General features: G+C 36.3%; 2 protein-coding genes across 2 annotated transcripts in view; both read right to left on the bottom strand.

Moving 5' to 3' along the window:
* kpna3 (karyopherin alpha 3 (importin alpha 4)) overlaps positions 1–8,870 on the bottom strand; it is a 39,683-nt gene extending 30,813 nt beyond the window's left edge. The window contains exon 1 of the mRNA XM_056456640.1: positions 8,740–8,870. Within this exon, the coding sequence (XP_056312615.1) occupies positions 8,740–8,808 (69 nt within the window). The 5' untranslated portion in view covers positions 8,809–8,870. The remainder of the gene's footprint in view (positions 1–8,739) is intronic.
* Positions 8,871–12,162: 3,292 nt separating this feature from the next.
* Positions 12,163–25,034, bottom strand: spryd7a (SPRY domain containing 7a). The gene is made up of 5 exons (XM_056456639.1): positions 24,519–25,034; positions 23,019–23,135; positions 21,366–21,532; positions 16,734–16,836; positions 12,163–13,923 (listed from the first exon to the last, which is right to left on the bottom strand). Exons 1-5 carry the CDS (start codon positions 24,622–24,624, stop codon positions 13,826–13,828), a joined length of 591 nt encoding a protein of 196 aa, XP_056312614.1. The 5' UTR covers positions 24,625–25,034; the 3' UTR covers positions 12,163–13,825.
* Between the last annotated feature and the right edge of the window lie 327 nt (positions 25,035–25,361).

The following is a 25,361-nucleotide window of genomic DNA, read 5'->3' as shown; positions in this document are numbered from 1 at the left end:
CATCAGCGGATCGCTCTTATGACAGCTTATAAACAAACCAGCTGAACGACATGACTTTAAAACACTCCACTGTCCCTGTATCTGTGGTTACACTCAGTAAACAGCGGTGACTTCGGTGAAGCGATGACGTTTACGGCCAATCACAGTCATTTTCGTTGAGCAGGTGAACACAATGGCAAATCAGAGCTATTTAAGAACATGCTCAGTAGCGCTCAAATGTACGTATGAAACAGATATTTTTAAAACTTCAGTATCAATTGGTATCGAATTACAGTTTTGTGACAACTCTAGTTACAATGTTGTTGTTCAGTGTTGTGATGATGTTATTTTTTACAATATACTAACTTGTAAAATGCTATTTTATCAGCAATTAAAAAAATAAATTTAATGTTATAATAAAAACTAAAATAATCCGGTAATTGATCTTTTTCTAAGCTAAATATTTGCAATTATTTAGACTTAAACGCCATGAATGACTGAAAACCCAAGCAGAAATTCGGATTCTTAATAGCTATTGTCATTTTTCTCTCTTGTCTCCCAGCATTAGCACTTATTTTTAGCTTTAGTAACAGCACCTGCTGGAGAGGCGGGAATGATGATCGTCAAGATCTCATCTGCGCGGTCAGATTTGGATAAACCTTTATGCATGAAGAAAACAAACGCTTGGCACATGAAACGTATTTAACTTATTGCACTTCTCTGCGATTTGCATATAGACCATTTCAATGTGGTCATTGACCCATGAACTTTTCCTGCTTGTTATCAAACTGTTTCAGGAATGTAACAAGAGACAATTCAATCATAATTTACTGTTAAAACCGCCATCATAACAATTTTTATCAATATGTGGCTCCTCTTGGATGCTCGAAAGCTATAGATATTAAAAATGTAAAACAGGAAATATGCTGTGGCCATTGTTTTTGTTTACATCCCTCAAAATGGTCTAGACTCCTATAGCGATAATAATAATTTTATAAAATAGCGATGTACCGATGTCAGAATAAAACGGTCAGTGTTTTCGTTAGAAATCAATTAAAAACTGCATTCCAATTGATGCCAGATTCAAATTGGTTTGTTCAGCAAAAGCACCATGGCTTAAACCGTAGGCCAAATATCGTGATGGAAAAAACACAAAAAAATACTCATTACAAAGCAGATTCCTGAGTTGTCAACATGAATGGTATTTAACAGCAAATAGGATATGTATGAGTCACAGCAGCGAGGGCAGAGCCGAGAGGAAGCGCTCCAGGAGTCAGCGGACCGATGCTCTGCCTATGACATGACAGCTTGGCACTCTCCACACCAGCATAATGACACAGTATGTGTGCATGTGCTTGTCTTGTTGCCAGCGTGGTCTGAGAACATGCTGTCTCACTCCTGTTAGGTCTACGACATACTAATAAATAGGCTGACTGCAAAATAGCCACAAACATCAGGGTTGACTTTTTTTTTAGATCATGATGCTCACTACGTCAAACTCATCCATTTGAATCGCTACCGAACACACCATCCCTGTGTTTACCTGGTATCAATGTGCCATGTGGTCAGTGGAGAGATTACGGTTCCAATTTATTTCATTACTCTATACATCATTTTAGATGAAGCGCTCACTGCGATGTGCACTATTAAATGAACAAACCATTTGCTACACAGCTTACGATCATGTGCGGAAGCCGGAAAATGTGAAATATGTGGACAGCACAGCAAAAAATATACACTTTGCCTTGGTGTACTCTCTCACAACAGGAGTGCATTCAATGTCATGAATGTTTACATTACAAAAGCAATCTGATCAAATGCGTTTTTGAATGTGGACGCAATTTCCACCAATATTTAGCCTAATTCACTTTGCATTGCTTAAACTGCATCACAACACCAGGTCTAAACACACAAACTGATTTTGTATTTGAATTTTGCAATTTAGCCGCCTTTGGATAAATGAATCGGCCAAATGTGCAAACACAGTACAACCCGCATGTGATTTAGCTAATTCATCTGGCACATGTAAAATAGCTGGATATAATTCAAGTCAGGGCTGTACTTAAAGTAGTTTCATAGGGCTGGCTTGACAACGTTGATTCATATCCAAGGGTCCATTCTTTATATGTGGATTACTGAATTGGATTTGATGATTATTGACGATTTGACATGATCCAGGATAGTTCTTCATAGCAACAGGTATGTAAGCTCAAACCTGAGCCTAATTATATAAACTAAATAAATAAATGCAATACATATGAACACATTCAGACTCTTACAGTCTCCGATATGTTACCAACTACAAAAAAAAACTACACTCAGCATACATTTAGTCCTTATTTGGGTTCGAAAACAACACAAAATATAGCCCACAGTCAGTGCAAACCTCTTATCTGCATCTTTAATCTTGACCAGCACATGTGACCTCTGTTAGAGAGTAATTCCGTCATTCCAGAGTTCATAATAGAACAAAAGGTGATGATAATAGTTAAACATTGTAGCTTGTTCATCTTTTAGGCTGCTGAAAGAATCATTTGCTCCCTTGTTTTTTCCGGCTTCTTCTTTGTTTTTTTGGGCATCCCTCTCACGAAAACTCTTCTGTTTTTCTGTAAATCAATAGTGTTCAGTTGTGCGTCTAGCTCCACCTTTTGGTAGTGGTAGGTACCCATTGGAAAGGGTACCCAAAAATTGTTACAGTACGGTTCGCTTTTAGGTACCTTTTGTCAGTGGAAACGCCAATGAAAGCGTACCGACCCGTACCGAAACATACAGTACCACTGAGAGGAAACGGGTCATAATAGGGCTGGCGTGACAACATTGATTAATCTCCAAGTGTCCGTTCTTCATTTGTGGATTACTGAATAGGATTTGATGATGATTGACGATTTGACATGATCCAGGATAGTTCTTCAAAACTCCTCCAGGTGCGGTCATAGAAACAGGTATGTAAGCTGCTTCATATAAGCATGATTAGATTGAGTAATTTTGAGTAAAGGTGGTCCTGAAAGTATGCACCAACTTTTTCAACAGAATTAAGTGAGAAATATTTTTAAAAAAATAAATAAATAAACCCAAGTAACCTACACTATAAAATGAAGGTACAAAGAAACTGTCACAAGTGTTATACCTTTTCAAGGGATTCAAAAAGAATTACTTTTTAAAGACTAATATAAACACTATACTTGTAAATGCTTTTTAAGATGCCAGCATTATGAATCTTTTAAATACAAATGCTAATTTTGAAAAGGTACTGCCCTGGCTTTAGCATGATTTCTATATAAACTTCATTAAAAATAAAGCTTTGGACAAAATGTCATTTGATTTTCACAATAAGCTTAGCATGTTATTTCACAGATGTAACAAGAAGTACAAGCTTTCAAACTCAGTCAGATAATGAAACTCCAGAAATTAGCATTTTGATAATCTTGACAATAGTGTTTTTAGTAATATTGACAATTGTAAAACAATTTCTTACTATTTACTACGATTAATGTCACAAAATTATATTGAGAGAAGCAATACAACATAAGGATAAGCATTGTGATTGTTTCAACCATGAAAACCCTTTAATAAAACAGCTCGTAAATGTCACACAACATTCCATTTACATCAAGCCATTTTATGTTCATTCTTATCCTTTAGCTACAAATTAAATATCTAAAATGATAGTTTGCACTATAAATAAATATGAATATGCACTATAGTATATATTCCTTATACTGCCATCGCTTGAGATGCCTTCACATCTGAATAAACCTATAATAGAATTATGAAAGGCAAATTCCAACAATGAACTGAAGAACAATTAACTCACACTGTCTTGATTTTCTATATATTGTAATGTATGAACTGAAAGGCTCTATGTATATTTTACAGCCTGAGAACAGGTAGTTTTTTTTCCTCATAAAACTAGATAAAACCAAAACAAACCGATACTGAATCCAGATCAGAAGAGTTTGTAAATCCAAATCGAATCGTAAATTCAGAGCCAACACCTAACCTTCATAACCACAAATGTATTATCAACATTGTGCAAATTGTAAAGCACAATGAACTCTTCTGACCCTCTTTTGACCCTGTTTGTATCCGGCTTGTAGCGTGAGAGGATGTGACACGGCAGACAAAATCAAGTGGCTTTGTTTCATTTTCCACAGACATTTAGCAATGTCAAACACAGCAGCACTTGTCGCTCTCTCAGTTCGGCACGATTACAGTGTTCTGGGCTAAATCAAGTAGCTAATGAGCCCAAGTATCCCACAGTCCGTTGCTGGCCACATCAAATGGGTCATGCACAAGCTTTTCACTCTTAGGAACACAAGATGAGAAATCTGAATCTGCTTTGCAAATTCCCGGAATAGCTGCAGAAGGGGACAGCTTTGCTGGCTTCACCCAAAGCCGTGTGTGTGTTTGATGGCTGAGTCACACCGGGACCCTGCAGTTGCAGTCAATTCACACCATTAATCTTAAAGGAGGCCTCAGGGGTTATACAGATGAGCCCACGGCAGAAGATGATAATGATGTCTAGTATCAACAGGGTACGAGAGCAAATGAGTTCATCATAAATGTGATCGCAGCACCTTGATTATACTAACACCCATTTGAATGCGAGTTCAGTCTCTTATTATGATGGTCCTCTTGGTTAGACGTAATGTTCAAATAGATGCGTTTCAACTTAACTATGTTTGATTATGTAGTTGAGTTGATTTTATTTGTGCGATAATCTTTAAAACCATATCTTTCATATCATATTTTTATCATCATATCTTAATATCTATCCATTTTAAAGGATTTTCAGATTGCAGATCCCTTTGTGTGGCTGATTTAACACATTTTGTGAAATGTTTTAGCTGTCTGACAATATAAATAAGAAAATAATAAAGAAAAGATCAATCTTAATCATTTCTCAGCATTAAACATTACCCTACAAGTTATTGTATATTATTGTTCATCAGAATAAAGTAAAACAGGTTTGGAACAAGTAAAAGGTGGGTTAATGGTGAAAGAATGTTCAGTTTTGGATGAACTCTTCTTTTAATGGTGAGTATGGTGAATTTAGGGGGAAATATCCTTCAATATATTTTATTTAGGGATGCTAACAATTACTTGATCTATTGATTGTCAATAATTGCCTGTTTTTGATAGCACAAGTCGTCTGCACAGCTTGCATTGCATGTTGTTCTGTTTAGTGTTGCATTTCAAAAAACTATATAGCTCCAGACTACTGAAGTTTTGTGACGTTTCTTGTTAACAATAGCTATGATGCCATCTAAAAATGCTAGTTAACTTTATGCACAAAACTGGATTATCGCATAAATGAAGTGTGAATAAAGCAGCGTTTCCATCCAACAAGTGAAAGAGAACAAAATCGTCACTTCCTGATTAACTTGCGCCAAATATCAACAGTAAAAACTGAATTTGCTGCGGTAGGAGAAGCTGTGCGAATCATTTCTTCATTTAATAAATAACTTGCTCCATCAGGGTGTTTCCATCATAGTTTATGCACATCTTTTCTTATCAAATAAAACATTTATCCAGTTATGCACGTTTTTATTAGCATTTTCAAAATATATGCGCATTTTGGCATTCCCATCAACCATTTGTTTATGTCTAAATGCACATAAAATAGGTGGGTGGCAACGTGGCTAGTGTCTGTGACCTTATTTTTTGTTTAACTTAATTTTTTTTACTCCTCCAAGTGCAACAAACACTGTATGGCTGTAAACTAATACTACGTGCAGCATCCGGAAGTGCAGCGTTATGCATTGTGTGTAAACATTATCAAACACTTATCAAACGGTAATTATCGAAAAAAATATATATTATGATAATTATGGTTTTATAATTATGGATTTTCCCCAAGCCCTAACCTGTACTGTGCTTTTCAAAATACATATTGCTTAGTCAAAATTAACAGATTTGAGATGAGCATGGGCTGTGCAATTAATCAAATTTGAATCGCTATCGCAATTTAAAACGCTGCGATTAGCTAAATCGCAAGAGGCTGCGATATGAAAAGTATATGTATTATTTAATTTCCCCCGTCCAGAGCAAATGCATGACTGTCGTCTGTGTGTGACAGGTCTTACAAAGCAATTGAGTGAGCACACTTTCGTTTTGCCCAATCAGAATTGTACGACCGAACAATGCGGAATGCCCACAATAAAAAAAAACAAACAAACAGAAAAGTGCGGAAGAGTGGTATGATGGCGTCTGCCGCTTCAGTAGCATTAATAGGCAAATTAATATTAAAGAAAAACAGCACATCAGTAATATGGGAATATTTTGGTTTTAAAGTCACAGACACTAAACAAAAACAGGTCATTTGTAATTGTTGCCTGCATGAGGAAATACAACAACCAGCACCTAAATTGACAACAAAATTAAAATCGCAAATTAAATCAAAATAGCAATATCTGTACAAAAAAATGCAATTAGATATTTTCCCCAATCAATTAGCCCTAATGAGCAGTAATAGTCTATATTTTGAGATCATATAAACAATTAAACAGTTGAAAATTTGCTTTATGGTATTACATGCGAGTCTTGTATGCAAGTACTGTTCATATGCTTATGCATGTATCCAATGTTATATAAAAATTTTGTAGCATTTTGTAGCTAATTACATGCTGTGACAAACAAGCAAAGCTTACATTTCGAACAATCCGCTTGTTGAGTTTCACGTCACGTGAAGCGGCTTCCGGGTTCAATCGCTATATTAAACTGTATGGGAAGGCTCAACAAAAGGTATTAATAAACATTTACGAAGCGCTGTAATACTTTCAAAAATTACGAACGTAATATATATATATATATATATATATATATATATATATATATATATATATATATATATATACAAATCCATGCCTAATATCATTTGGCCAGAAAGTGATTAATTTTTCATAAAATCTTAAAATGTTGGTGTTTTTGACGCAGCAAGTGCAAAGAATGTAGTGTACACCATGATAAATCCACTTTAATGTGTGATACGACTAAAAAGTGGTCATAAACAAATATTTTCTCAATTCAAATGAGTAGCGGCTTGAATCCAGAAACTGTATTTTATAGGTCACGACTTAAGTGGATAAACAATCAAGCAGCTGGAATTAGCAACAGCATATACTGCTTTATGTAAATTTACTGTATGTATGTATGTGAATGAAGTCAGCTGTAATATATCCAACTTTAAATACATCGCTGGCCAAAATAGCTTACATCTCCATTCATTCACTTTTTGGGTTAGTCCCTTTATTAATATAGGGTCGCCACAGTGGAATGAATCGCCAACTTATCCAGCATATGTTTAACGCAGCGCATGCCCTTCCAGCAGCAACCCATCACTGGGAAACATCCATACACACTCCTTCACACACATACACAATAGACAATTTAGCTTCACCTATACCGCATGTTTTTGGACCCAGCCAGGGCTCGAACCAGCGACCTTCTTGCTGTGAGGCGATTGTGCTACACACACTGTAGCACAATATAAACAATGAACCAGATAAAACTGGCTATAGAGTATATAACTACATGCTCTGTAATTGTCCTGCATATATGTAGCTAAAGCCTAATCAATCAATAAACAGTACTGTACTTTGCATTTATTAACTTGATATGACGACTGACTATGAAAGCGCTCATGTTTTACATAACAGCTTAATTTCTGTTTGGTCATCTGTATTACTGGCAGAGGCAAATGACAGGGTTAAAATGTCATACATCATGTCCAGCTCTATGCAGGTTAGCCAAGAAAATAACTGAAATTACTTGTTAAAAACCAGTTATGTGCAACTGTGGAAAATAGAGAAAAACTCAGTTGTTGTATTACATAATGCATAATTTTTACAGCACATCCTGGCTTACTAATATTTCTAGGTCGCTTTGATGCAGCCTAGATTTTGGTGAACTCTACCATCTGGAGTTTTTTCATTCCAGTTTACAGAAAATAAAATGAGGTTTGTTTAGCTTTGGTGTATCTACAGGGAAAGCTAACTACCACACCAAAGGGCAATCTTTATGAAGAGGAAAAGAAGTGAAGCAGCTGACATTTCACAATGACACCTTCACTAAAACAACCACTTTCGGCTTAAATCAACGAACACGTTTGTTAAATATCCTACAGAAGGGCTGCTAACCTGGCGTGACTGAACAAGCATTAAAGAGGTCAGACGTTGAGGTGTGACTGGTCACTAGTTCAGTTCTGGAGAGCTTGCTAAAGCCGGTGTTAACACACCTGTCTCTGGCGCATGTATCTGATCCACAAGTTATACTTTACGTTATTCGCTCATGTTTAAGGTGTTTTAATTGTATACAAGAATGTTAAATGCGTGGACACGACAAAACACGAGTAAACGTATTAATTAGACGATTAACTGCCGACTGCTAACCATTTAGCAGTTAGCATCGATGCTAGCACGATAAATCTGCATGTTTTTTGGCCCAGCGCAGTTTTAATGCAAAACTATTCGCGGAGTTACCAAACCAACATAACAAACAAATCCGGATTGATTTTACACGACTAGACAAAGCACTAGAACCGCATAAATCCCTATATAAACTGCGATGAGCTGTAGAATATTGAAGGGAAATGTGTTTAAAGAGGCCTCTATGTAGGCCGCGCCCGCTCCCCATGATGCTCTTGCTGGATCTACAAACACCCGCTCCCTTCTGACACCATAAAACCAGAACCACACAGGCTCAAGGGGAAGAAAACGAGCCGAAACAAAGCCCAGGGTTCAAACTTTCAAGCGGACTTACCTCCACATCTCGCCCCTTGTTTTTGAAGCTCTTAATGCGATGGTTTTCCAAGCCGGCGTTTTCGGCCATGGCTCTGTGTGTATGTGTGTGCGCCTGTAGTCCCGACCGACGTGCGGAGCTCCGCTCGGGGAGGAAGAGGAGGGCGGGGGGTGTAGCGATGTCCGATTCGCGAATCAATAAGTCGGATCTTTTAATGAACCGATTCGCTAAATAAGCGGTTCTGGAGTCACATTAAGGGGATAGTTCACCCAAAACTGAAATTCTGTCATCATTTACTCGACCTTTAGTTTTTCCAAACCATGTTTTTCCCTCTGTTTAATACAATAATATATTTCAAAGAAAGCTAAAAAGCTGTAACCATTGACTTCCATAGTATTTGTTTTTCTTACTGTCAATGGTTTTCTGAAAAATATCTTCCTTTGTGTTCAACTGAAGAAAGAATCTGATAAAGGTTTATAACCACATGAGGGTGAGTAAATAGTTCTTCAGTCGCTGATAAACCTATGGTGAAAGCTTGATGTAATTATTTTCGATTTAATAATGTTCTTTTTCTGCATCAATATTTAATTTAATTAAAATATAATCCATTTAAAATACTTATTTGTTTAATTGTTCAAACATAGGCCTAAAATGAGATGAAAAATCATTTAAATGCAATTGCCATTAGGAGCAGCAGGCGAGCACAGAAACTCCATCGAAAATTCTGTCCCTGCAATTTCAGGCTGGTTTCAGCCATTTCCAGCCTGGTCTTAAAATTGTTAGGTTGGAAGATGACCAGCTAAAACCAGCCTGACCACCTAGGACCAGGCTGGTAATGGCTGAAACCAGCCTGGAAATGGTTGTTGCTAGATCAGGTTGCGGCCAGAAGTTAACAAAAATGATTTATGTTATCTATTAAATTTCCCATTACTTGTATTTTATTAACATTTACCCCTACCCCAACCGTCATGATAACTTATAAACAGTAATTGTACCGAGTATTATTTACGTTATCTATTACATTACCCAATAAATTGTATCCCTAATGAAAAAAACAGCTTAAACCAGCCTAGGCTGGTTGGCTGGTTTTAGCTGGTTGACCAGGCTGGTTTTAGAGGGGCTGGTTTCCAGGCTGGTTTCCAGCTATTTCCAACCCGGTCTTAGCTGGTCAGGCTGGAAAATGACCAGCTAAAACCAGCTTGATCAGCCTAGCCAGGCTGGGAGCCCAGCCAAAACCAGCTATGTCCAGTTTAAACCTGGTCAAGTTGGTTTTAGCTGGATTAAGCTGGTCATTTTTCAGCCTGACCAGCTAAGACCAGGCTGGAAATGGCTGGAAACCAGCCTGGAAATGGCCAAAACCCCTCTAAGACTAGCCTAGGCTGGTTTAAGCTGGATTTTTCAGCAGGGATATTTTAATGTCTATAGACCCTACCCTAACCCTGAACCTAACCGTCACAGTAACGTAAAAACAGTACTTGTACCGAGTATTATTTACTTTATCTATTAAATTACCCAATAAATTGTATATTTTAATGTTTACCTCTACCCTAACGATAAACCCAACCGTCACAGTAATGTGAAAACAGTAGATGAACCGAGTATTATTTATGTTATCTATTAAATTACCCAATAAATTGTATATTTTAACGTCTACCCTCTCCCAAACCCTTAACCCAATCGCCACAATAACGTAAAAACAGTAGTTGTACCGAGTATTATCTACGTTATCTATTAAATTACCCAATATTTGATTTTTAACGTCTAAAGACCCTACCCTAACCCTAAACCCAACCGTCACAGTACCGTAAAAATATGAATTATTGTTATACAGTGTCATAAAAAAATGCTGCTATGTTGATGTGCATATTGCACTTCCAGCTGGCCATGTATCCAATCTAGACTTTACCCCTGGAAATGGCCTAAACCCCATATAAAACCAGGCTAGTTAACCGGCTAAAACCACCCAACCAGCCTAGGCTAGTTTAAGCTGTTTGTTTAGCAGGGGTGGTAAAATAAATGTACATATTTTAAAAACATGACACGGAACAATGGAATTTAATGCAGTGCTCCTTGTCCGGTCTGAGACCCACTTTATATCGTGTATCAATCAGCAGTCACTCTCATCTTGCACTTGCAGCAAACTGACAGTTGGAGGGGCGTGGCTAAGCATATTTTAAAACTGACGTCATCAGAGAAAGACGGCTATTGCGGAATCAAATGATTAGATTTTGATTATAGGTTACCAAAACAAACTTTCTTGCACTAGCATTTACAACCGCTTTGACCAATACAACAATGTAGCTCATGTGGGACTTTGTAGCCTAACTATTGATATGCTATTATGCGTTAGGTATTTTGTTCTCTTTCTCATAAATGCACTCAGGATACTTTGCAGTGGCTGTATATTATAGTAATGATGCTGTGAGTAATGTTCAGTTTCACTTTCTAAAGACCCTGTAGGAGCCATGTTATGGCTGATTATTTTGACTCTCGAAGTGACTATATTCACTGACTAGTTTTTGAATCTAATGAGTTATCAGTAAATAAATATTTAATGTTTTACAGAAGAAAACGACATATATCAGGACGGCCTGGGGGTGAGTCAATTAAATTAGCTAATTTTGATGAACTACCCCTTTGATTTTGAGGAATATTATAAATATGATAGAGGTGAAAATATCTTATTATCGACACAGATCACGTTGTGTTATTTTAACTTTAGTTATTTTTACAACTTTCAAAAACCGCTGAGTAAATTTTAGCATTGTGTATGCAAATTATAGGTTTTGAATCATTTTAATCTTTCCAAGGGCTGTCTGAATCAAACACAACAAATTGGATTTAATTGATTTGATGGATAAACGACTCGGACTTCACTTCGTATGTAATAATATGTCACATTAGAATAATAATAAGTTAAAATTAAATAATTGTTGGATCCTTTATTGAACTCGTTCATAACTGTAAAGATCCGAATCGCGGAAATGAATCACACTTCCTCTCACTTTGGGGGGGACGGATGATGGTGCATGTACGTAGAACCGGGTGGTGCGGAGCAGACCGGACACAGAGTCCTACATGGTACCTGTAATTCTAAACTTTTTAATTATTTTATCATCATTTGATAGCAATTTCTACCTTACAGGGACACTACAGTTTTACGCCACCTCTCTAGGGTAAAATGTTCTTGAATATAAAGCGAGGTGTTTGATTGGACCCGTACAGTAGCCTAGTTTTGCGTCAGTGTGCGTAGACCAGTGATTGCGCAAGTTCTCTCAGCTGACATAAGCCGCTTGCGTACGCCAAGAACGCAAAAGCTACGTCACCGCGCACTACAGTAGCCGGCGAGATGATGGTCTTAAAGTCGAAATTTGCATTTTAATAAGCGGCAGCATCGTTTTAAATGGCAAATTAAAGCCGATACAAGAAGTCTTAATGCATAAATGACAAAAGCAAAATCTTTATTGCTAAAAGACACTCAACACGTAGATGTCAGATAAGAACTTAGAAAAAGTAACACCATATTGAACATTCATTCATTCATTAAAAACAACTTTGAAATGAATTACCATTTCTAAATAAATGATTAGATATCATTTAACCCCGAGTAACAATATTACTTTTCCTTAACCTCTTTCAAATGTCACACTTTATATATTAGCGCTGTGTACACACTGGAATAATTATATAAGACAACGTATATCAAAAGCAACATGATATGAAACTCATGATGAAGGACTGTGGGATTTATATATATAGTTTCCAAGCTTTAGGAACAACAAATAATAACTTGACTTAAAGTACTTGATCATTTGCTATCAGAAGTGGCTTATATGAAAGGCAAAGGCCTCTAGATTACGCTTATTTCACCAAAATAAAATATGATCATGCCTTGATTTTTAATTATTTAATTAGGACAGTAAAGTCTGACTTTGCTTAGACAAAAGTCTTGACAATTAACAGAAATAATGTACACTATAGAATATAAAGTCATGGTGCAGTGGAAAAAGAATTAATATTGTGTATGACTCCCATGAGCTTGGAGGACTGCATCCATACATCTCTGCAATTACTCAAATCACTTATTAATAAAGTCATCTGGAGTGGCAAAGAAAGCGTTCCTGCAGGACTCCCAGAGTTCATCAAGAGTCTTTCGGTTGATCTTCAATGCCGCCTCCACCATCTTACACCAGACATGCTCAATAATGTTCATGTCTGGTGACTGTGCTGGCCAATGCTGGAGTACCTTGCCCTTCTTTGCTTTCAGGAACTTTGATGTGGAGGCTGAAGTATGAGGAGCGCTATCCTGCTGAAGAATTTGCCCTCTCCTGTGGGTTGTAATGTAATAGGCAGCACAAATGTCTTGATACCTCAGGCTGTTGATGTTGCCATCCTCTCTGCAGATCTCTCACACACCCCCATACTGGATGTAACCCCAAACCATGATTTTTCCTTCACCAAAGTTGACTGATTTCCGTGAGAAGCTTGGCTCCATGCGAAATCCAAAAGGTCTTCTGCAGTATTTGTGATGATTGGGATGCAGTTCAGCAGATGATTAATAGGAAAAAAATCTACATTCTGACCCTTTTCCATCAACTAGATGTCAAGTTATTATTTGTTGCTCTTACAGTTATATATATAAAACAAATCAAACTCATTGTAATGAATATGGAGTGTGTGGGTCATATATCAAACAGAAAAAGTGATGCAGTGTTACAGTGTTTTGAGTCAGTTTCAGCATTTTAGGTCAGCCTCACTTGAAATGTATAAAGTTTCAGTCATGATTGTCAGCTGTAATTTATGACCCGTTTCATATTCAAACCAGCCTTAAAACAGAAACCCAGATGATCACAACAGTACAATGTTGATATACAAGTAAAAGCACAGTGCAAAATAAAGACGGATGCGCCGAATAAACTTTGAGATCAGTGCACAAATAAGTGTGCAGGATGATGAAATCGCACAAGTTCACATGAAAAGCAGAAGGTCGTCTGTCGTTTTGACTCAACTCCTTTGAGCAGTCTGAGCCAGTTAGGAATCAATCATACCCACAGCACTTCAAATCCTGTGGAGTATGTTTAGTATATACAACAGCACATTGTGAAATTTAAAAGATCTGTTGCTCGAAGAGAATCTTCTGGTAGCCTTGTGGAGGAGGATGATAGAAGTCACCAAACTGACAATCCAATATTGCACTATCGTCCACTGTGAGGGACAAGACAAAGCATGTTAAACGTCACATAATACACTGATTACTAGGAGGATGTCTACTTAAACTTTTTGCACACGCACACCTCATTTCCCCTACAATTTAATAAATCAAAAATAAGATGAAACTGCAAATTATTTTCACAATACAGCACATTACAGGTACAATCAAAATAAGGTTGTCTTAATGTTTAAAACACATGTTTATTTTTACTGCAGAGTGTGAAAAAGGCTTATGATTGTAATTTTAACAACACAATAAAAGTGGTATACAGCTATATGTTTTTTGCTGAACAAAAAAGCGACTGATGAATGAGATGATTTCCAAAAAACACCAACTAAAATGTCATTCAGTGTAACAATAGATTATATTTAGTATGAGAATATGATGATATATTAAATCAGTGTTTCCCAACCCTGTTCCTGAAGGCACACCAACAGTACATATTTTGTATGTCTCCCTTATCTAACCCATTCGTGTTAGGTTGTGGAGTCTCTTCTAATGTTCTGATGAGTTGATTCAGGTGTGTTTGATTAGGGAGAGGTTGAAAATGTGTAGTTGGTGTGCCTTCAGGAACAGGGTTGGGAAACACTGTATTAAAGGACTTCATTTAGGGATCATAGAGCAGCCCCAAAATATTAATCTTTATAATGTTCTCCAAACTACTAAGATTTACTCAATTGCAAGCAAAAGGTTTTCAATCATTTAAAGATGATTCAAATTATTTTGATGATCATTCATTTTTTATATCTTTTACTAAATGTAGAATACATAAATATATCTGAATGACGACGTAACATTATTCCTCAAACATTTAGACATTTTATTTCACAAAAGATTCTTGAATCCTATTTGTGTACATATATTAGGGCAGCACGATATTGGAAAAATCGGACATTTTGATATTTAATTTCTTTATATATATACTGCGATATGAACTACGGCTGCACAATAAATCATTTCAGCATCGATACCGCAATGTGATCATTCGCTAAAGTCATATCGCAGGAAATATGCAATGTTGAGTTTGTATTATGATTGATAATTTGCATGTGTTTTTGATGCCTGTGATTGTATGATGAGTTTAAAAGCATTCAGATAGAAGAAATTGTATCATTTTTGACCTTAACTACAATTAATTTTATTGAATTATTTTATTTTTATCACTCAGTTACTGTACTTGAATAGTGTTAGACTCAGGAAACAATAAAACGCTTCATTTCAATTGTATCTTTCTCTTAATTGTATTTTTAGATTGTGATGCATGAAAATACTCACAACACATGCAAATACAGAAATGCACTGCAAACAGCACAGACAACAATGAAAATGTGTCGGGACCCCAAAAAGCTTAGATTGTTTATTAGATTTTATGGAGATGCACATAGTAAACATTAATTCATCAGTTTTTTGTACAGCTTGTCTAAAATCTGTCAAATACAATTCAATTCACATTCAATGGGGTCACCAAAAATTTTAAAGATTGTTTATTAGATTTTATGATGATGCAATCGATCTAACATTATAAATTCTTTCCAAATAGAGATATTAAGTCATCTGGTGAAATTGTATTCATATTACAATAGATATTACAAAATAAAAAAAATCACAATGTTAAATTTTGCTAATATCGTGCAGGCCTAATGTGAACGCAGTTTCACTAGATGCTTTGAATAGTTCCATTTAAGATTTTACTGGAGAGTCTAGTAGTATTAAGGTACATAAATTGAATGATCACAATGTAAAAAAAACATAGTCCAAATAACAAAAAACTCATAAAGCAAGTGAAATATATTTGTTTTTACTTTCAGAAGTAATAGATCAAAATCAAGTTTAACTAAAAAAGCAAAAAATCTGCCAATGGGTTTAGTAAAATTATATTGTTTTTGCTTTGAAATTTAGATTTTTTGGACTAAAAAAAAAGAAAAATTCTCAAATAAAATTCAGACTTATCATTGCACATCCAGCGACGTGACTATTGCGAATGTGCACATTGTGATTTTGATGCTGAAAATATATTGTGCAGCCCTAATATGGGAATATTTTCACAATATGACTTTATAACTATTTGGAAAGAATTCAGAGTTTTACATTGGTTGGAAAGATTTTATAGGGAAGCGCATCTGCATAAAATATACAAAATTAATCGAAAATATGCAAATCACAATACTCAAAGCACAGATGAAAACAAAACAAAAATAAACCGCACTTTATGGTTCTATGTCCTGATATACTCATTCATTCATTCTTTCATCTTCTTTTGGTTTAGTCCCTTCTTTATCAGGGGTCGCCACAGTGGAACGAACTGCCAACTATTCTGGCATATGTTTTATGCTGCGACTCAGTACTAATTTTGCTAATTTTGTTTACCCAACTACCACATGTCTTTGGACTGTGGGGGAAACCGGAGCACCCGGAGAAACATGCAAACTCCACACAGAAACGCCAACTGGCCCAGCCGGGACTTGAACCAGCGACCTTCTTGCTGTGAGGTGACAGTGCTAACCACTGAGTCTCTGCCAGTATTGATGTACAGAAAATGAGTAATCAAATGTAAAATAACACGTTCTGAAATGTGGCCCCTGATTAATTATAATCTCGACTTGATATTGTAGATTCTGTGGTGTGACTACTGCAGACTCGCACATTGCGATATTGAGGCTGAAACGATATATTACGCAGCCCTAACACATGGTCTAGTTTCTATGTACATACAATCATTTTAGACACTAAAAAGGATCCAAGCTTTCAACTAATTACAATACACATGACTAAAAGAAATATAGGAAAACAGTAAAATACTCACCATAAACTACAGGATAAACAGTTCCTCTAATGCCTGATGCTGGACAGTTCATATTCTTCCCGTTTAGGTACAAATTCAGCTCCACGTGGTCATATGTAACACCCTTCAAGCAGAAATATGGGAGAAGTCAAAATTAGACACTATTGAAGCTGTTAGATTAAAAACAAACGACCAGCAAATGAAATGCTTTTTACTGCAAGTGCCATTCCTTTCAAGAAAACACTCATATGTCCGCTTGTTTATACATAGTAGTGTTCTCATGTTACAGATGAACAAATAACTCCGTAATCACTATATAAAATGCAACAACGCTGTCATGAAATACAGCATCATCCCCGGTTGATGGATTATTTTTGATGCTTTACAATGTGCTCAGCCTATTGGTTTGTCCATTCACACACATTTTCATCATCACATGACCTTTCTTAATGCGCATACTGGAATTTGTTCGGTAAAATTGTTTCCATCACAGTTGATGTGCATCTTCTCTTATCGAAAAAATGGATTATTGCAGAAAATAGGACCTGTGCCCAGTAAACATTTATGATTCTTACATATTTTTTTAGGGCTGCACGATACTGAAAAAAAAAAAAACATCGAACACTGTTTATACCATTTTACCAGATGACTTGGATATCTCTATTTGGAAAAAATTGATCATTTTAGATTGATTGGGATGATTCTATAGAGAAGGCATGGTTTCTGGTATATTAATTCTTCCATGGCGGGGCGCCACACCAGAATTCCTCCCGCCACGGCTACATTACAGCTTCTCGTTCAAAACATTCAGTCATTGTTTTTTTTTTTTAATAGCAGGTTATTATTGCACCAAAATGTTTTAAAAGGTAAGTGAACAGCGCAAACTTTTCTGTAACCGTAGTACTGCTGTGCGTTATTTGTTTAATCCTTTAACGTGACATGCTGACTGACTGACTGAGAGATGCGTGAGGCCAGCAAACACGACGTAGCTTTCAGTTAAGATGAACAGTTTCCATAATTATACTTTATAGATAAAGATCTATGCCTCTGCATACAATGACTTTATCTTACTGGAGTTTATAGCCGTTTCACTTTACTTCAGGACACATTAATGCCGCTCTGTAGATCTATTGGAGACATTTATAAATATTCCTAGCAAATCTAATAAATGTTGGAGACATACTTGTTACATAAACACACTAAATCGCATTTCAGCAGCGTTTATTTGAGTGCACAAGAAAATCTGCGCTTGAGCAGCGTGTATTTGAGGGTGTGCAAGAAGTTTTGTGCACGAGCAGAGGAAATCGATGTGCAAGCAAAGAGATTCACATGCTCGTGTTACATAAATGTAATCTCGACTTGTAATACTAATTAATATTACTAAATACTGTAATACTAATTTGTAATACTAAAGTGCATCTGAATAAAATATAATAAAGCAGCTACAAGCATATATCAATTGAATTTAAAAAATATATACAACTGAAATAAACAATGTTCAATCATTTTCCGAGTCTAACATTATTGCATAATAAAAATAATTAAATAAAATTGCTCGTTATTAAAGTTACAAACAATACAATGTCTCATCCCTGAATGCTTTTAAAGTCATTATACAGTCACAGGTCTCAAAAACACATAAACAAAATGATAAATTATAATATATAATATATAAACTCAACATTGCATATCCTATGATGGGACAACGGGCTTGATATTAACTTTGAGCACCAGCCACTGTGGCTAATAGTTTTCCAACATTACTGGCCACTCACCATTTTCACTAGCCACAAATTTTGTTTTTGGGAAAATATATTTTATATGCATATAATTTGACTTTGACAAGCTAAAATAACTTGATTTAGATTGTGTGTTATGTCCACGTGGCTTCTCATTCATTTCACTTTTTTGTGTTGCATATGATCTTGCTCAATGAGCATGAACAAATGGGTTGTGGTTTCACAGTGTCGCATAGCAATTAGTTTTTACTTCACATAACTTTTCAGGGCTCAACACTAAGGATTTACCAAATACAGCTGAAATCTCCCCGCATTTGGTGGGTTTTAATGTCAAGCCCTGTATGTGACTATTGTGAATGTTCATATTGCGATATTGATGCTGAAACGATATATTGTGCAGCCCTAGTTCCTCTTGATAATCTTCGCAAATTTAAAAGCCTAAACACAATCCCTAGAAGGAAAAACAAACTTAACACAGCTTATAACCAATTTGACTTTAATGCCATCACCACCATTAAGCTTCAGTGTTATTTTCTTCTTACAATTTTTTGATTGAGTTAGAAGAGTGCTGTGAATAGAGTGCCAACCTGCTGAGACAAGACTGCACAAGCTAAATTTAAGATTCAATCTGTAAATGCCTCACATTACCAAATAATCTGGAATTAAAAATCTAAACTGACTGAAATCCCGGACAAAATATTTTCAGTCCTGTAACGTGACCCAGACCATACCAAGCACACAAATGCATTTATCTATCCCCAATAAATCCCATTTAAACATTGCTGCTGTTAAAGTGATATAGTTCCCCAAAACATTTTCATTTCTTGTCATTTAACTCACCCTCAGGCCATTCAAGATGTCGGCGACTAATTTCCTGGAGTAGAACAGTAAAGAAGTTTTTACTTTAACCATTGTCCTCTGGTATCCATCTATATAATGGAGGTCAGTGGGTGCCGTCGCTTTGATATTCAAAAAAACAGAAGCATGCAAATCATAATTATTACCTGTGACTCCCGTTAATGCACTAACCAAAAGCACAGCTCGGTGCAGAAAATTGAACATGATCTACCTCATTATTACCTGAACGTACACTGAAGTATACAGTATGAGCATCTCATTTTTATTGATGTGTTTGCAGGTGTAAGCTGAAGCACTTGGGTTTGTTTACCACAGAGAGGATGCACCTGTGCATATTATGTAACGAGACGCTCGTAGTACATACTTCAGTGTACATGCTCAGAGCCGCTTGCCCAGACTGTGAATAGCAGGTAATAAAGTTATAAATAATGTTCAGTTTGTAGCATTTGGTGATGGTTTCAGTTCATAAGACATCAGTACATTGAAAGGAGCAGCGGGTGATAATAATTTGCATGCAAGCTTGTTTGTTTTTATCTCATATGATAGCCAGACCCTCGAATTTTTCAAAACTTTTTGGTGATTTATTTGCAATTAAAATGACTGATTTTGTGGTGATAATTCCCAGAATTTTTTTTTTTTAATCATTTATCAATTTGACGCACATCATAATAGGCTACCAGCCACACTTTTAAAGCAAAAATAATGTATTTTAGTTCGGTCACGTCCAGTAGCGGTTATCCTTGAACCAAACTCCATCATTAGCTATGTTTCCATCCTAAAATGCGAATGAACTTTATGTGCAAAACTGGATAAAAGACGCATAAAAGACGTGCGAATAAAGCAGCGTTTCCATCCAGTCAAACCTAACAGAATCATCACTTTCTAATTAACTTCCGCCAAATATCAACAGTAAAAACGGAATTTGCTGTGGTGGGAGAAGCTGCGTGAATCACTTCTTCATTTAATAAATGACTTGCACCTTAGAAGGCAATCCTGACACGCAGTGAACGCGTGGTGGCGTTTGAAGGCGTGAGACGCAGAGCGCAGATGCTCTTGATTCTGGAGGTCATTAATAATATAATAACACTAATACTGAAACGGTTAAGGCGTTTTAGAATGACCAAAACAACATTTTTGATGCTTTACAATGTGCCCAGCCAGCTGGTTTGTCCATTCACACACATTTTCATCATCACATGACCTTTTTTAATGCGCATACTGGAATTTGTTCGGTAAAATTGTTTCCATCACAGTTGATGTGCATCTTCTCTTATTAAAAAAAGTTTATCCTACTCAGTAATGCGCATTCATTTTTTTATGCGCATTTTCAAAATTTATACGCATCTTGGCATTTCCATCAACTGTTTTTTAATGTGTATATCAAAAATGCACATTAAAATAGGTGGAAACGTAGCTACTGTAAGCTGCTTTCTTTTCTGTCTGCTCCATTGCTCCATTTGTTAGATGTTTGCTTTCACTTTCTTTTGCAGGTTGAAGCGCGTCAAATGCACAAAACGCCCAATTTGTGCAGTTTTTTCCACTCAATTTGCGCCACAGGATGTCTAATCGCATCTTTGCATTTACTTCACATGTAACTCACTCGCTCTTTATCCACGTCTGCTTACTGCATAGGCTGCAAAACAATTCCCCCCACTTCCATGTAATGTACGTCGTAAGGGCACAGGTTAGATGTCATTTTTCAAAGGATGCTCAAATAAATCACATGCGCTGCGTATGCAACATCTATAAGTCATGTAAAACAGTTAATTGCTAACTGAAATAAATATTATTTGATTATATGCTTTGGATTTGGATGTTTTATGAGATTATTTACATTATTTGTGATTATTTTGTGTTTAAATTAAGAATCTTGCAGGATCATAAAAATATTGGAAGGTCTGGATTACATCCATGGACCACCATTATATGGATACCAGAGGACAACTCTTTCTAATATTTTTTTTAACTTCTCTACTTGGTCATCTGCGTCTCATAAGGCCTGAAGGTAAATTAACATGAAGTTTTATTTTTTATGCACTATCCCTGTAAGACTCACCACAATGTCCCCTTCCTGCGGCAAGCTGTTAGCTGGTAATCGGTTCTTTTCTTCGTTGTTATGGTACACGGTGCCATCTTGCCGGAGCACAAGGCTGTGCGGGTCTCGACCCAGAGGGATCTGGTTTAGATTTGCTTTCTGAGTTGCCACTCCTATTCCCCAGACACCTGCATGGAGCAAAGTTCACTGCAGTCACACCTAATAACTAGGAGAAACTAGTGATTGATGGCTCATTTCCATTGAACGGTACGGTTCAGTTTAGTACAGTACGATTCAGTACGGGTCATCCTGATTCAATTCAATTTTTTTCAATTCATCTTCATTTCTATAGTGCTTTTACAATGTAGATTGTGTCAAAGCAGCTTAACATAGAACTTCTAGTGAATTGAAACGGTGTCAGTCCAGTTCTCAGAGTTTAACTTCAGTTCAGTTCAATGTAGGCTTAGGCGGTATCCAAATTTTGATACCATCAAATCTCCTCCCTATTTTACCTCGGTATCCGGTATTACTGTGCAAAATAAAAAAAAATTATGATGTAAGGCTCAGACAGCGTCACCAAACTGTTGGCTTGTGCCTAAACCAATCAGAAACTGAATACTGTAAATGCGACGTGAGGTTCGCGGTCACCTGTTTGTTTTGTTCTTATTAGAGATCTGTGCGGGACGCTCTCTCTCATTCACACACACATATACATATATATAGACAGCAGCAAGCGACACACAGCATTACGCTCTCTCTCATTCTCACACACACACTTTATTCCGTGCTTTATTCGGAAATTTATTCCAGCACCGCCAGAAATCTGGTCGGGTCCCGCGGGAATGCAGACCTCTAGTTCGTATTTACCACGTCTCCCTTCTCATTCGGTCGAAACCCGAAATATTTAAGTGCCTTTTTATGATGGTATAACGGTGTTGAAACTGACACTGTTGTTATTTTTAGATCCCGCGGTATACCATATCAACGTATTACCGCCCAAGCCTAGTCCAGTGTGGTTTAAATTTCCCTGCTGAAGGTCCAAACACTGAAGAGCAAATCAATCGATGCGAGGCTCCACAAGTCCCAAAACCAAGCAAGCCAGTGCTTTCTGATTAGGCTTGTGGTTCTACTGCCAATAGTAGGATTACTTGGTAGGATTGGTGTACACCAGAAAGTTGAAATCAACATCACTTGATAGATGTGGTGTAAACTAAAGAGTATCAATCAATGACATTTGTATGTGAAGAATAAGGCTCTAAAAACAACAATGGAGGACATGCAGTACATACTATTCTTGCTTCTTGGTATGCGTCCGTTTGTGACTTTTCATTTCTCACCATGCTATCAACGATGTCTGCACTTAGACATTGCATTATTGTTTCAGCTGTGTATTTAAAAACAGCACTTCCTGTGTTGTAGTTGTTCCCTTTGTAGCATGCACTCTGTAAACCAGTCAGCATTCTGAAGTGAGTCTAGCTCCACACTTTAGGTATTTTATTAGGTACTTTTTACTGCATGGTTGTGCCAAGTACTATTTGAGTACGCTAATTTGGAACTATTCACAACTTCTGACAGTGAAAATCAAAATAATTGCTTATCGTACTGTATTGAACCACGCCACTCATTGGAAACCAAGCACAAACATAATAAATGCTCACACACATCATGCCTTACCTGTAGACTGAATCTTGAATTCAAAGTAGCTTTTGTTTTGATGGAGTGGGGCGTTTGCAGTACAGCCTCCGGTTCCACATATGCGTCTTCCGCTCTTTACAATGACAACATCAGTACCTGAAAATATCATTAAAAAATTATTTTAAGGGACTTTGTTGCAATTATTTGTTGCATTATTCTACTTTAATTGATGTGTAACGGTGCTTATTTCATCTGTAGATTTTGTATGCGGTGCTTTGTACATTACTTACAATGTGTACTCCATTACTGACAACAAATGACATGCTAAAATGGCTTTGTCATGTAATGTAATATATTAAATTCTAGGCAATATAATCATCAATACAATTTAATTTCTTTTAAACCAGCGTGTCTCTCACATTAACTTGTATAGAATAATATTTAGGGAAGGGAAATTAATTCACTTTTCGTTATGTGTAGTTACAAGTTGATTACTTGCAAACTGTGTAGTCCAAAGGTCTCAAACTCGATTCCTGGAGGGCCGCAGCTCTGTACAGTTTTGCTTTAACCGTATCAAACACAGCTGATCCAAATAATCAAGGTGTTTAAAAGAGTCATGAACACCTTCATTAGTTGGATCAGCTGTGTTTGATCAGGGTTGGAGCAAAACTGTGCAGAGTTGCAGCCCTCCAGGAATTGGGTTTGAGACCTGTGATCTAGTCAATTACCGAACAGTGAGCACAAAATACATGATAATTTTGTGGTCAGTAATTTAAGAGATTACATTTAGGAATCATAATAAACTGGACTTACTAATACTTTAAGTTAATTTGGATAATACTGTACTGCATCAATAAAACAGAAAGAATAAAAAAAATCCACCGTTTATCAACAACATCGAAAACATTAAAAAACGCCACAAATTAAGTGTTGCAAATTATGAAAAACTATTTAATAAGTTGTATATTTATTCAAAATAAGACAAATAAATCTTCTTAAATATATAAATAACCTTTATTTATATACGTGTGTGGTCTCCAATGATAGCAGTCTGACAGGTGGCCATTCTGTGCAACTCTCCAAATATAGAAAACCTATACCAACATATTTCTATAGATATGTTTTAAGAAAGGAATATTTGTATAATAGTACTAATAGTATTATTAAGAATAATAATAGAAATTGGGGTAATTAGTTAATTAGGAAAAACTGCCGTTTTGTAGTACTACTAAGTAATATTGTCAAGTAACTGATTAATGACAAAAAGAGTAACAATAGTAATATAACCGAACGGTTACAAATATGTCGTTGTTGAAATCGGATTACGTAAAAATACTTAATCACCAGCACTGATTTTGTTCGTTTACTGCTGATGATTATTTCCCATTCCCATCTACTACACACGTTTATCTGACAGCACTAAAATATTCATTGCACTGCATCGTATAGAGACGACAACACTGCCCGTTTACGACACTGTCAGACTGTATCAATTATGGGTTAATATAATGTGTCTGAAATTATAGATTCATAACTCACCCATGTGATGAGTGTCCAGTTGAACCGTGGGCATTTCCTTCAGTGTTACGTGGCCACTGTTATTGTCTCCACAGCAGCCAAAACAACAGGAAAACAACTCCGCCATAATAGTATTTCTCCCACAGCAACAGTTACGGTTAAATAACGTGATTCCACTCAAGTTTAGTAGTTATACGTGGTTATTCGTGCCATCAACCAACGGAGGTCATTTTTAATCAATCTAGATGCTAAGCTAACAGGATATGACGTGGTAAAAGGGAGGTTTTTTTCTCGCTTTTAGATTTTTTTTTATTTCTAGTTCAAAGGCGACCTCTAGTGAACAACTGACGCTATTAAAAAGATCACTCAGCAAAAAAACTAAAAATCTGTCATCATTTTCTCACCCTCATGTTGTGACAAAACTGGTTTTCCATCGTTTGTGAAACAAAATATATGAGTCATATATAAACTCTATGAAATCAATGCCCGCCAAAAGCGAAATCGTACGTCTCGGTTGTTGCTAGATCAGATATGGTTGCAGTCAAAAGTTAACGAGAATTATTTATAATATTTATTACATTTCCTATTTATTGTATTTTATTAACGTCTAACCCTATACCCAACCGTCACAGCGATGTAAAAATAGTAGATGTACCGAATATTATTTAGGTAATTTTTAAATTACCCAATAAATTGTATTTTACCCCACCTCAACCCTAAACCCAACCGTAGCAGTACTGTAAAAATATTAATGTTATAGTGTTACAAAAATGATGGTATACGTGTGCGTATCCGCAGCTGTATCCCGTCCATCGCATACATTTGAATTTTAAACGTAACGTTTCTTCCTGACCGTTAAAAACG

The sequence above is a fragment of the Danio aesculapii genome, chromosome 1 (assembly GCF_903798145.1).
Source record: "Danio aesculapii chromosome 1, fDanAes4.1, whole genome shotgun sequence".
Lineage (NCBI taxonomy): Eukaryota > Metazoa > Chordata > Actinopteri > Cypriniformes > Danionidae > Danio > Danio aesculapii.
This window is presented reverse-complemented; position numbering and strand designations above follow the sequence as displayed.

Excerpts from the sequence above, each read along its gene's own strand:
- spryd7a (XM_056456639.1), bottom strand. The coding sequence starts at position 24,624 with ATGGCGGAGTTGTTTTCCTGTTGTTTTGGCTGCTGTGGAGACAATAAC. Across the intron at positions 23,136-24,518 it reads ACTGGACACTCATCACATGG|GTACTGATGTTGTCATTGTA; the intron begins GTGAGTTATGAA and ends TGATATTTTCAG. Across the intron at positions 21,533-23,018 it reads ATTCAAGATTCAGTCTACAG|GTGTCTGGGGAATAGGAGTG; the intron begins GTAAGGCATGAT and ends TGCTCCATGCAG.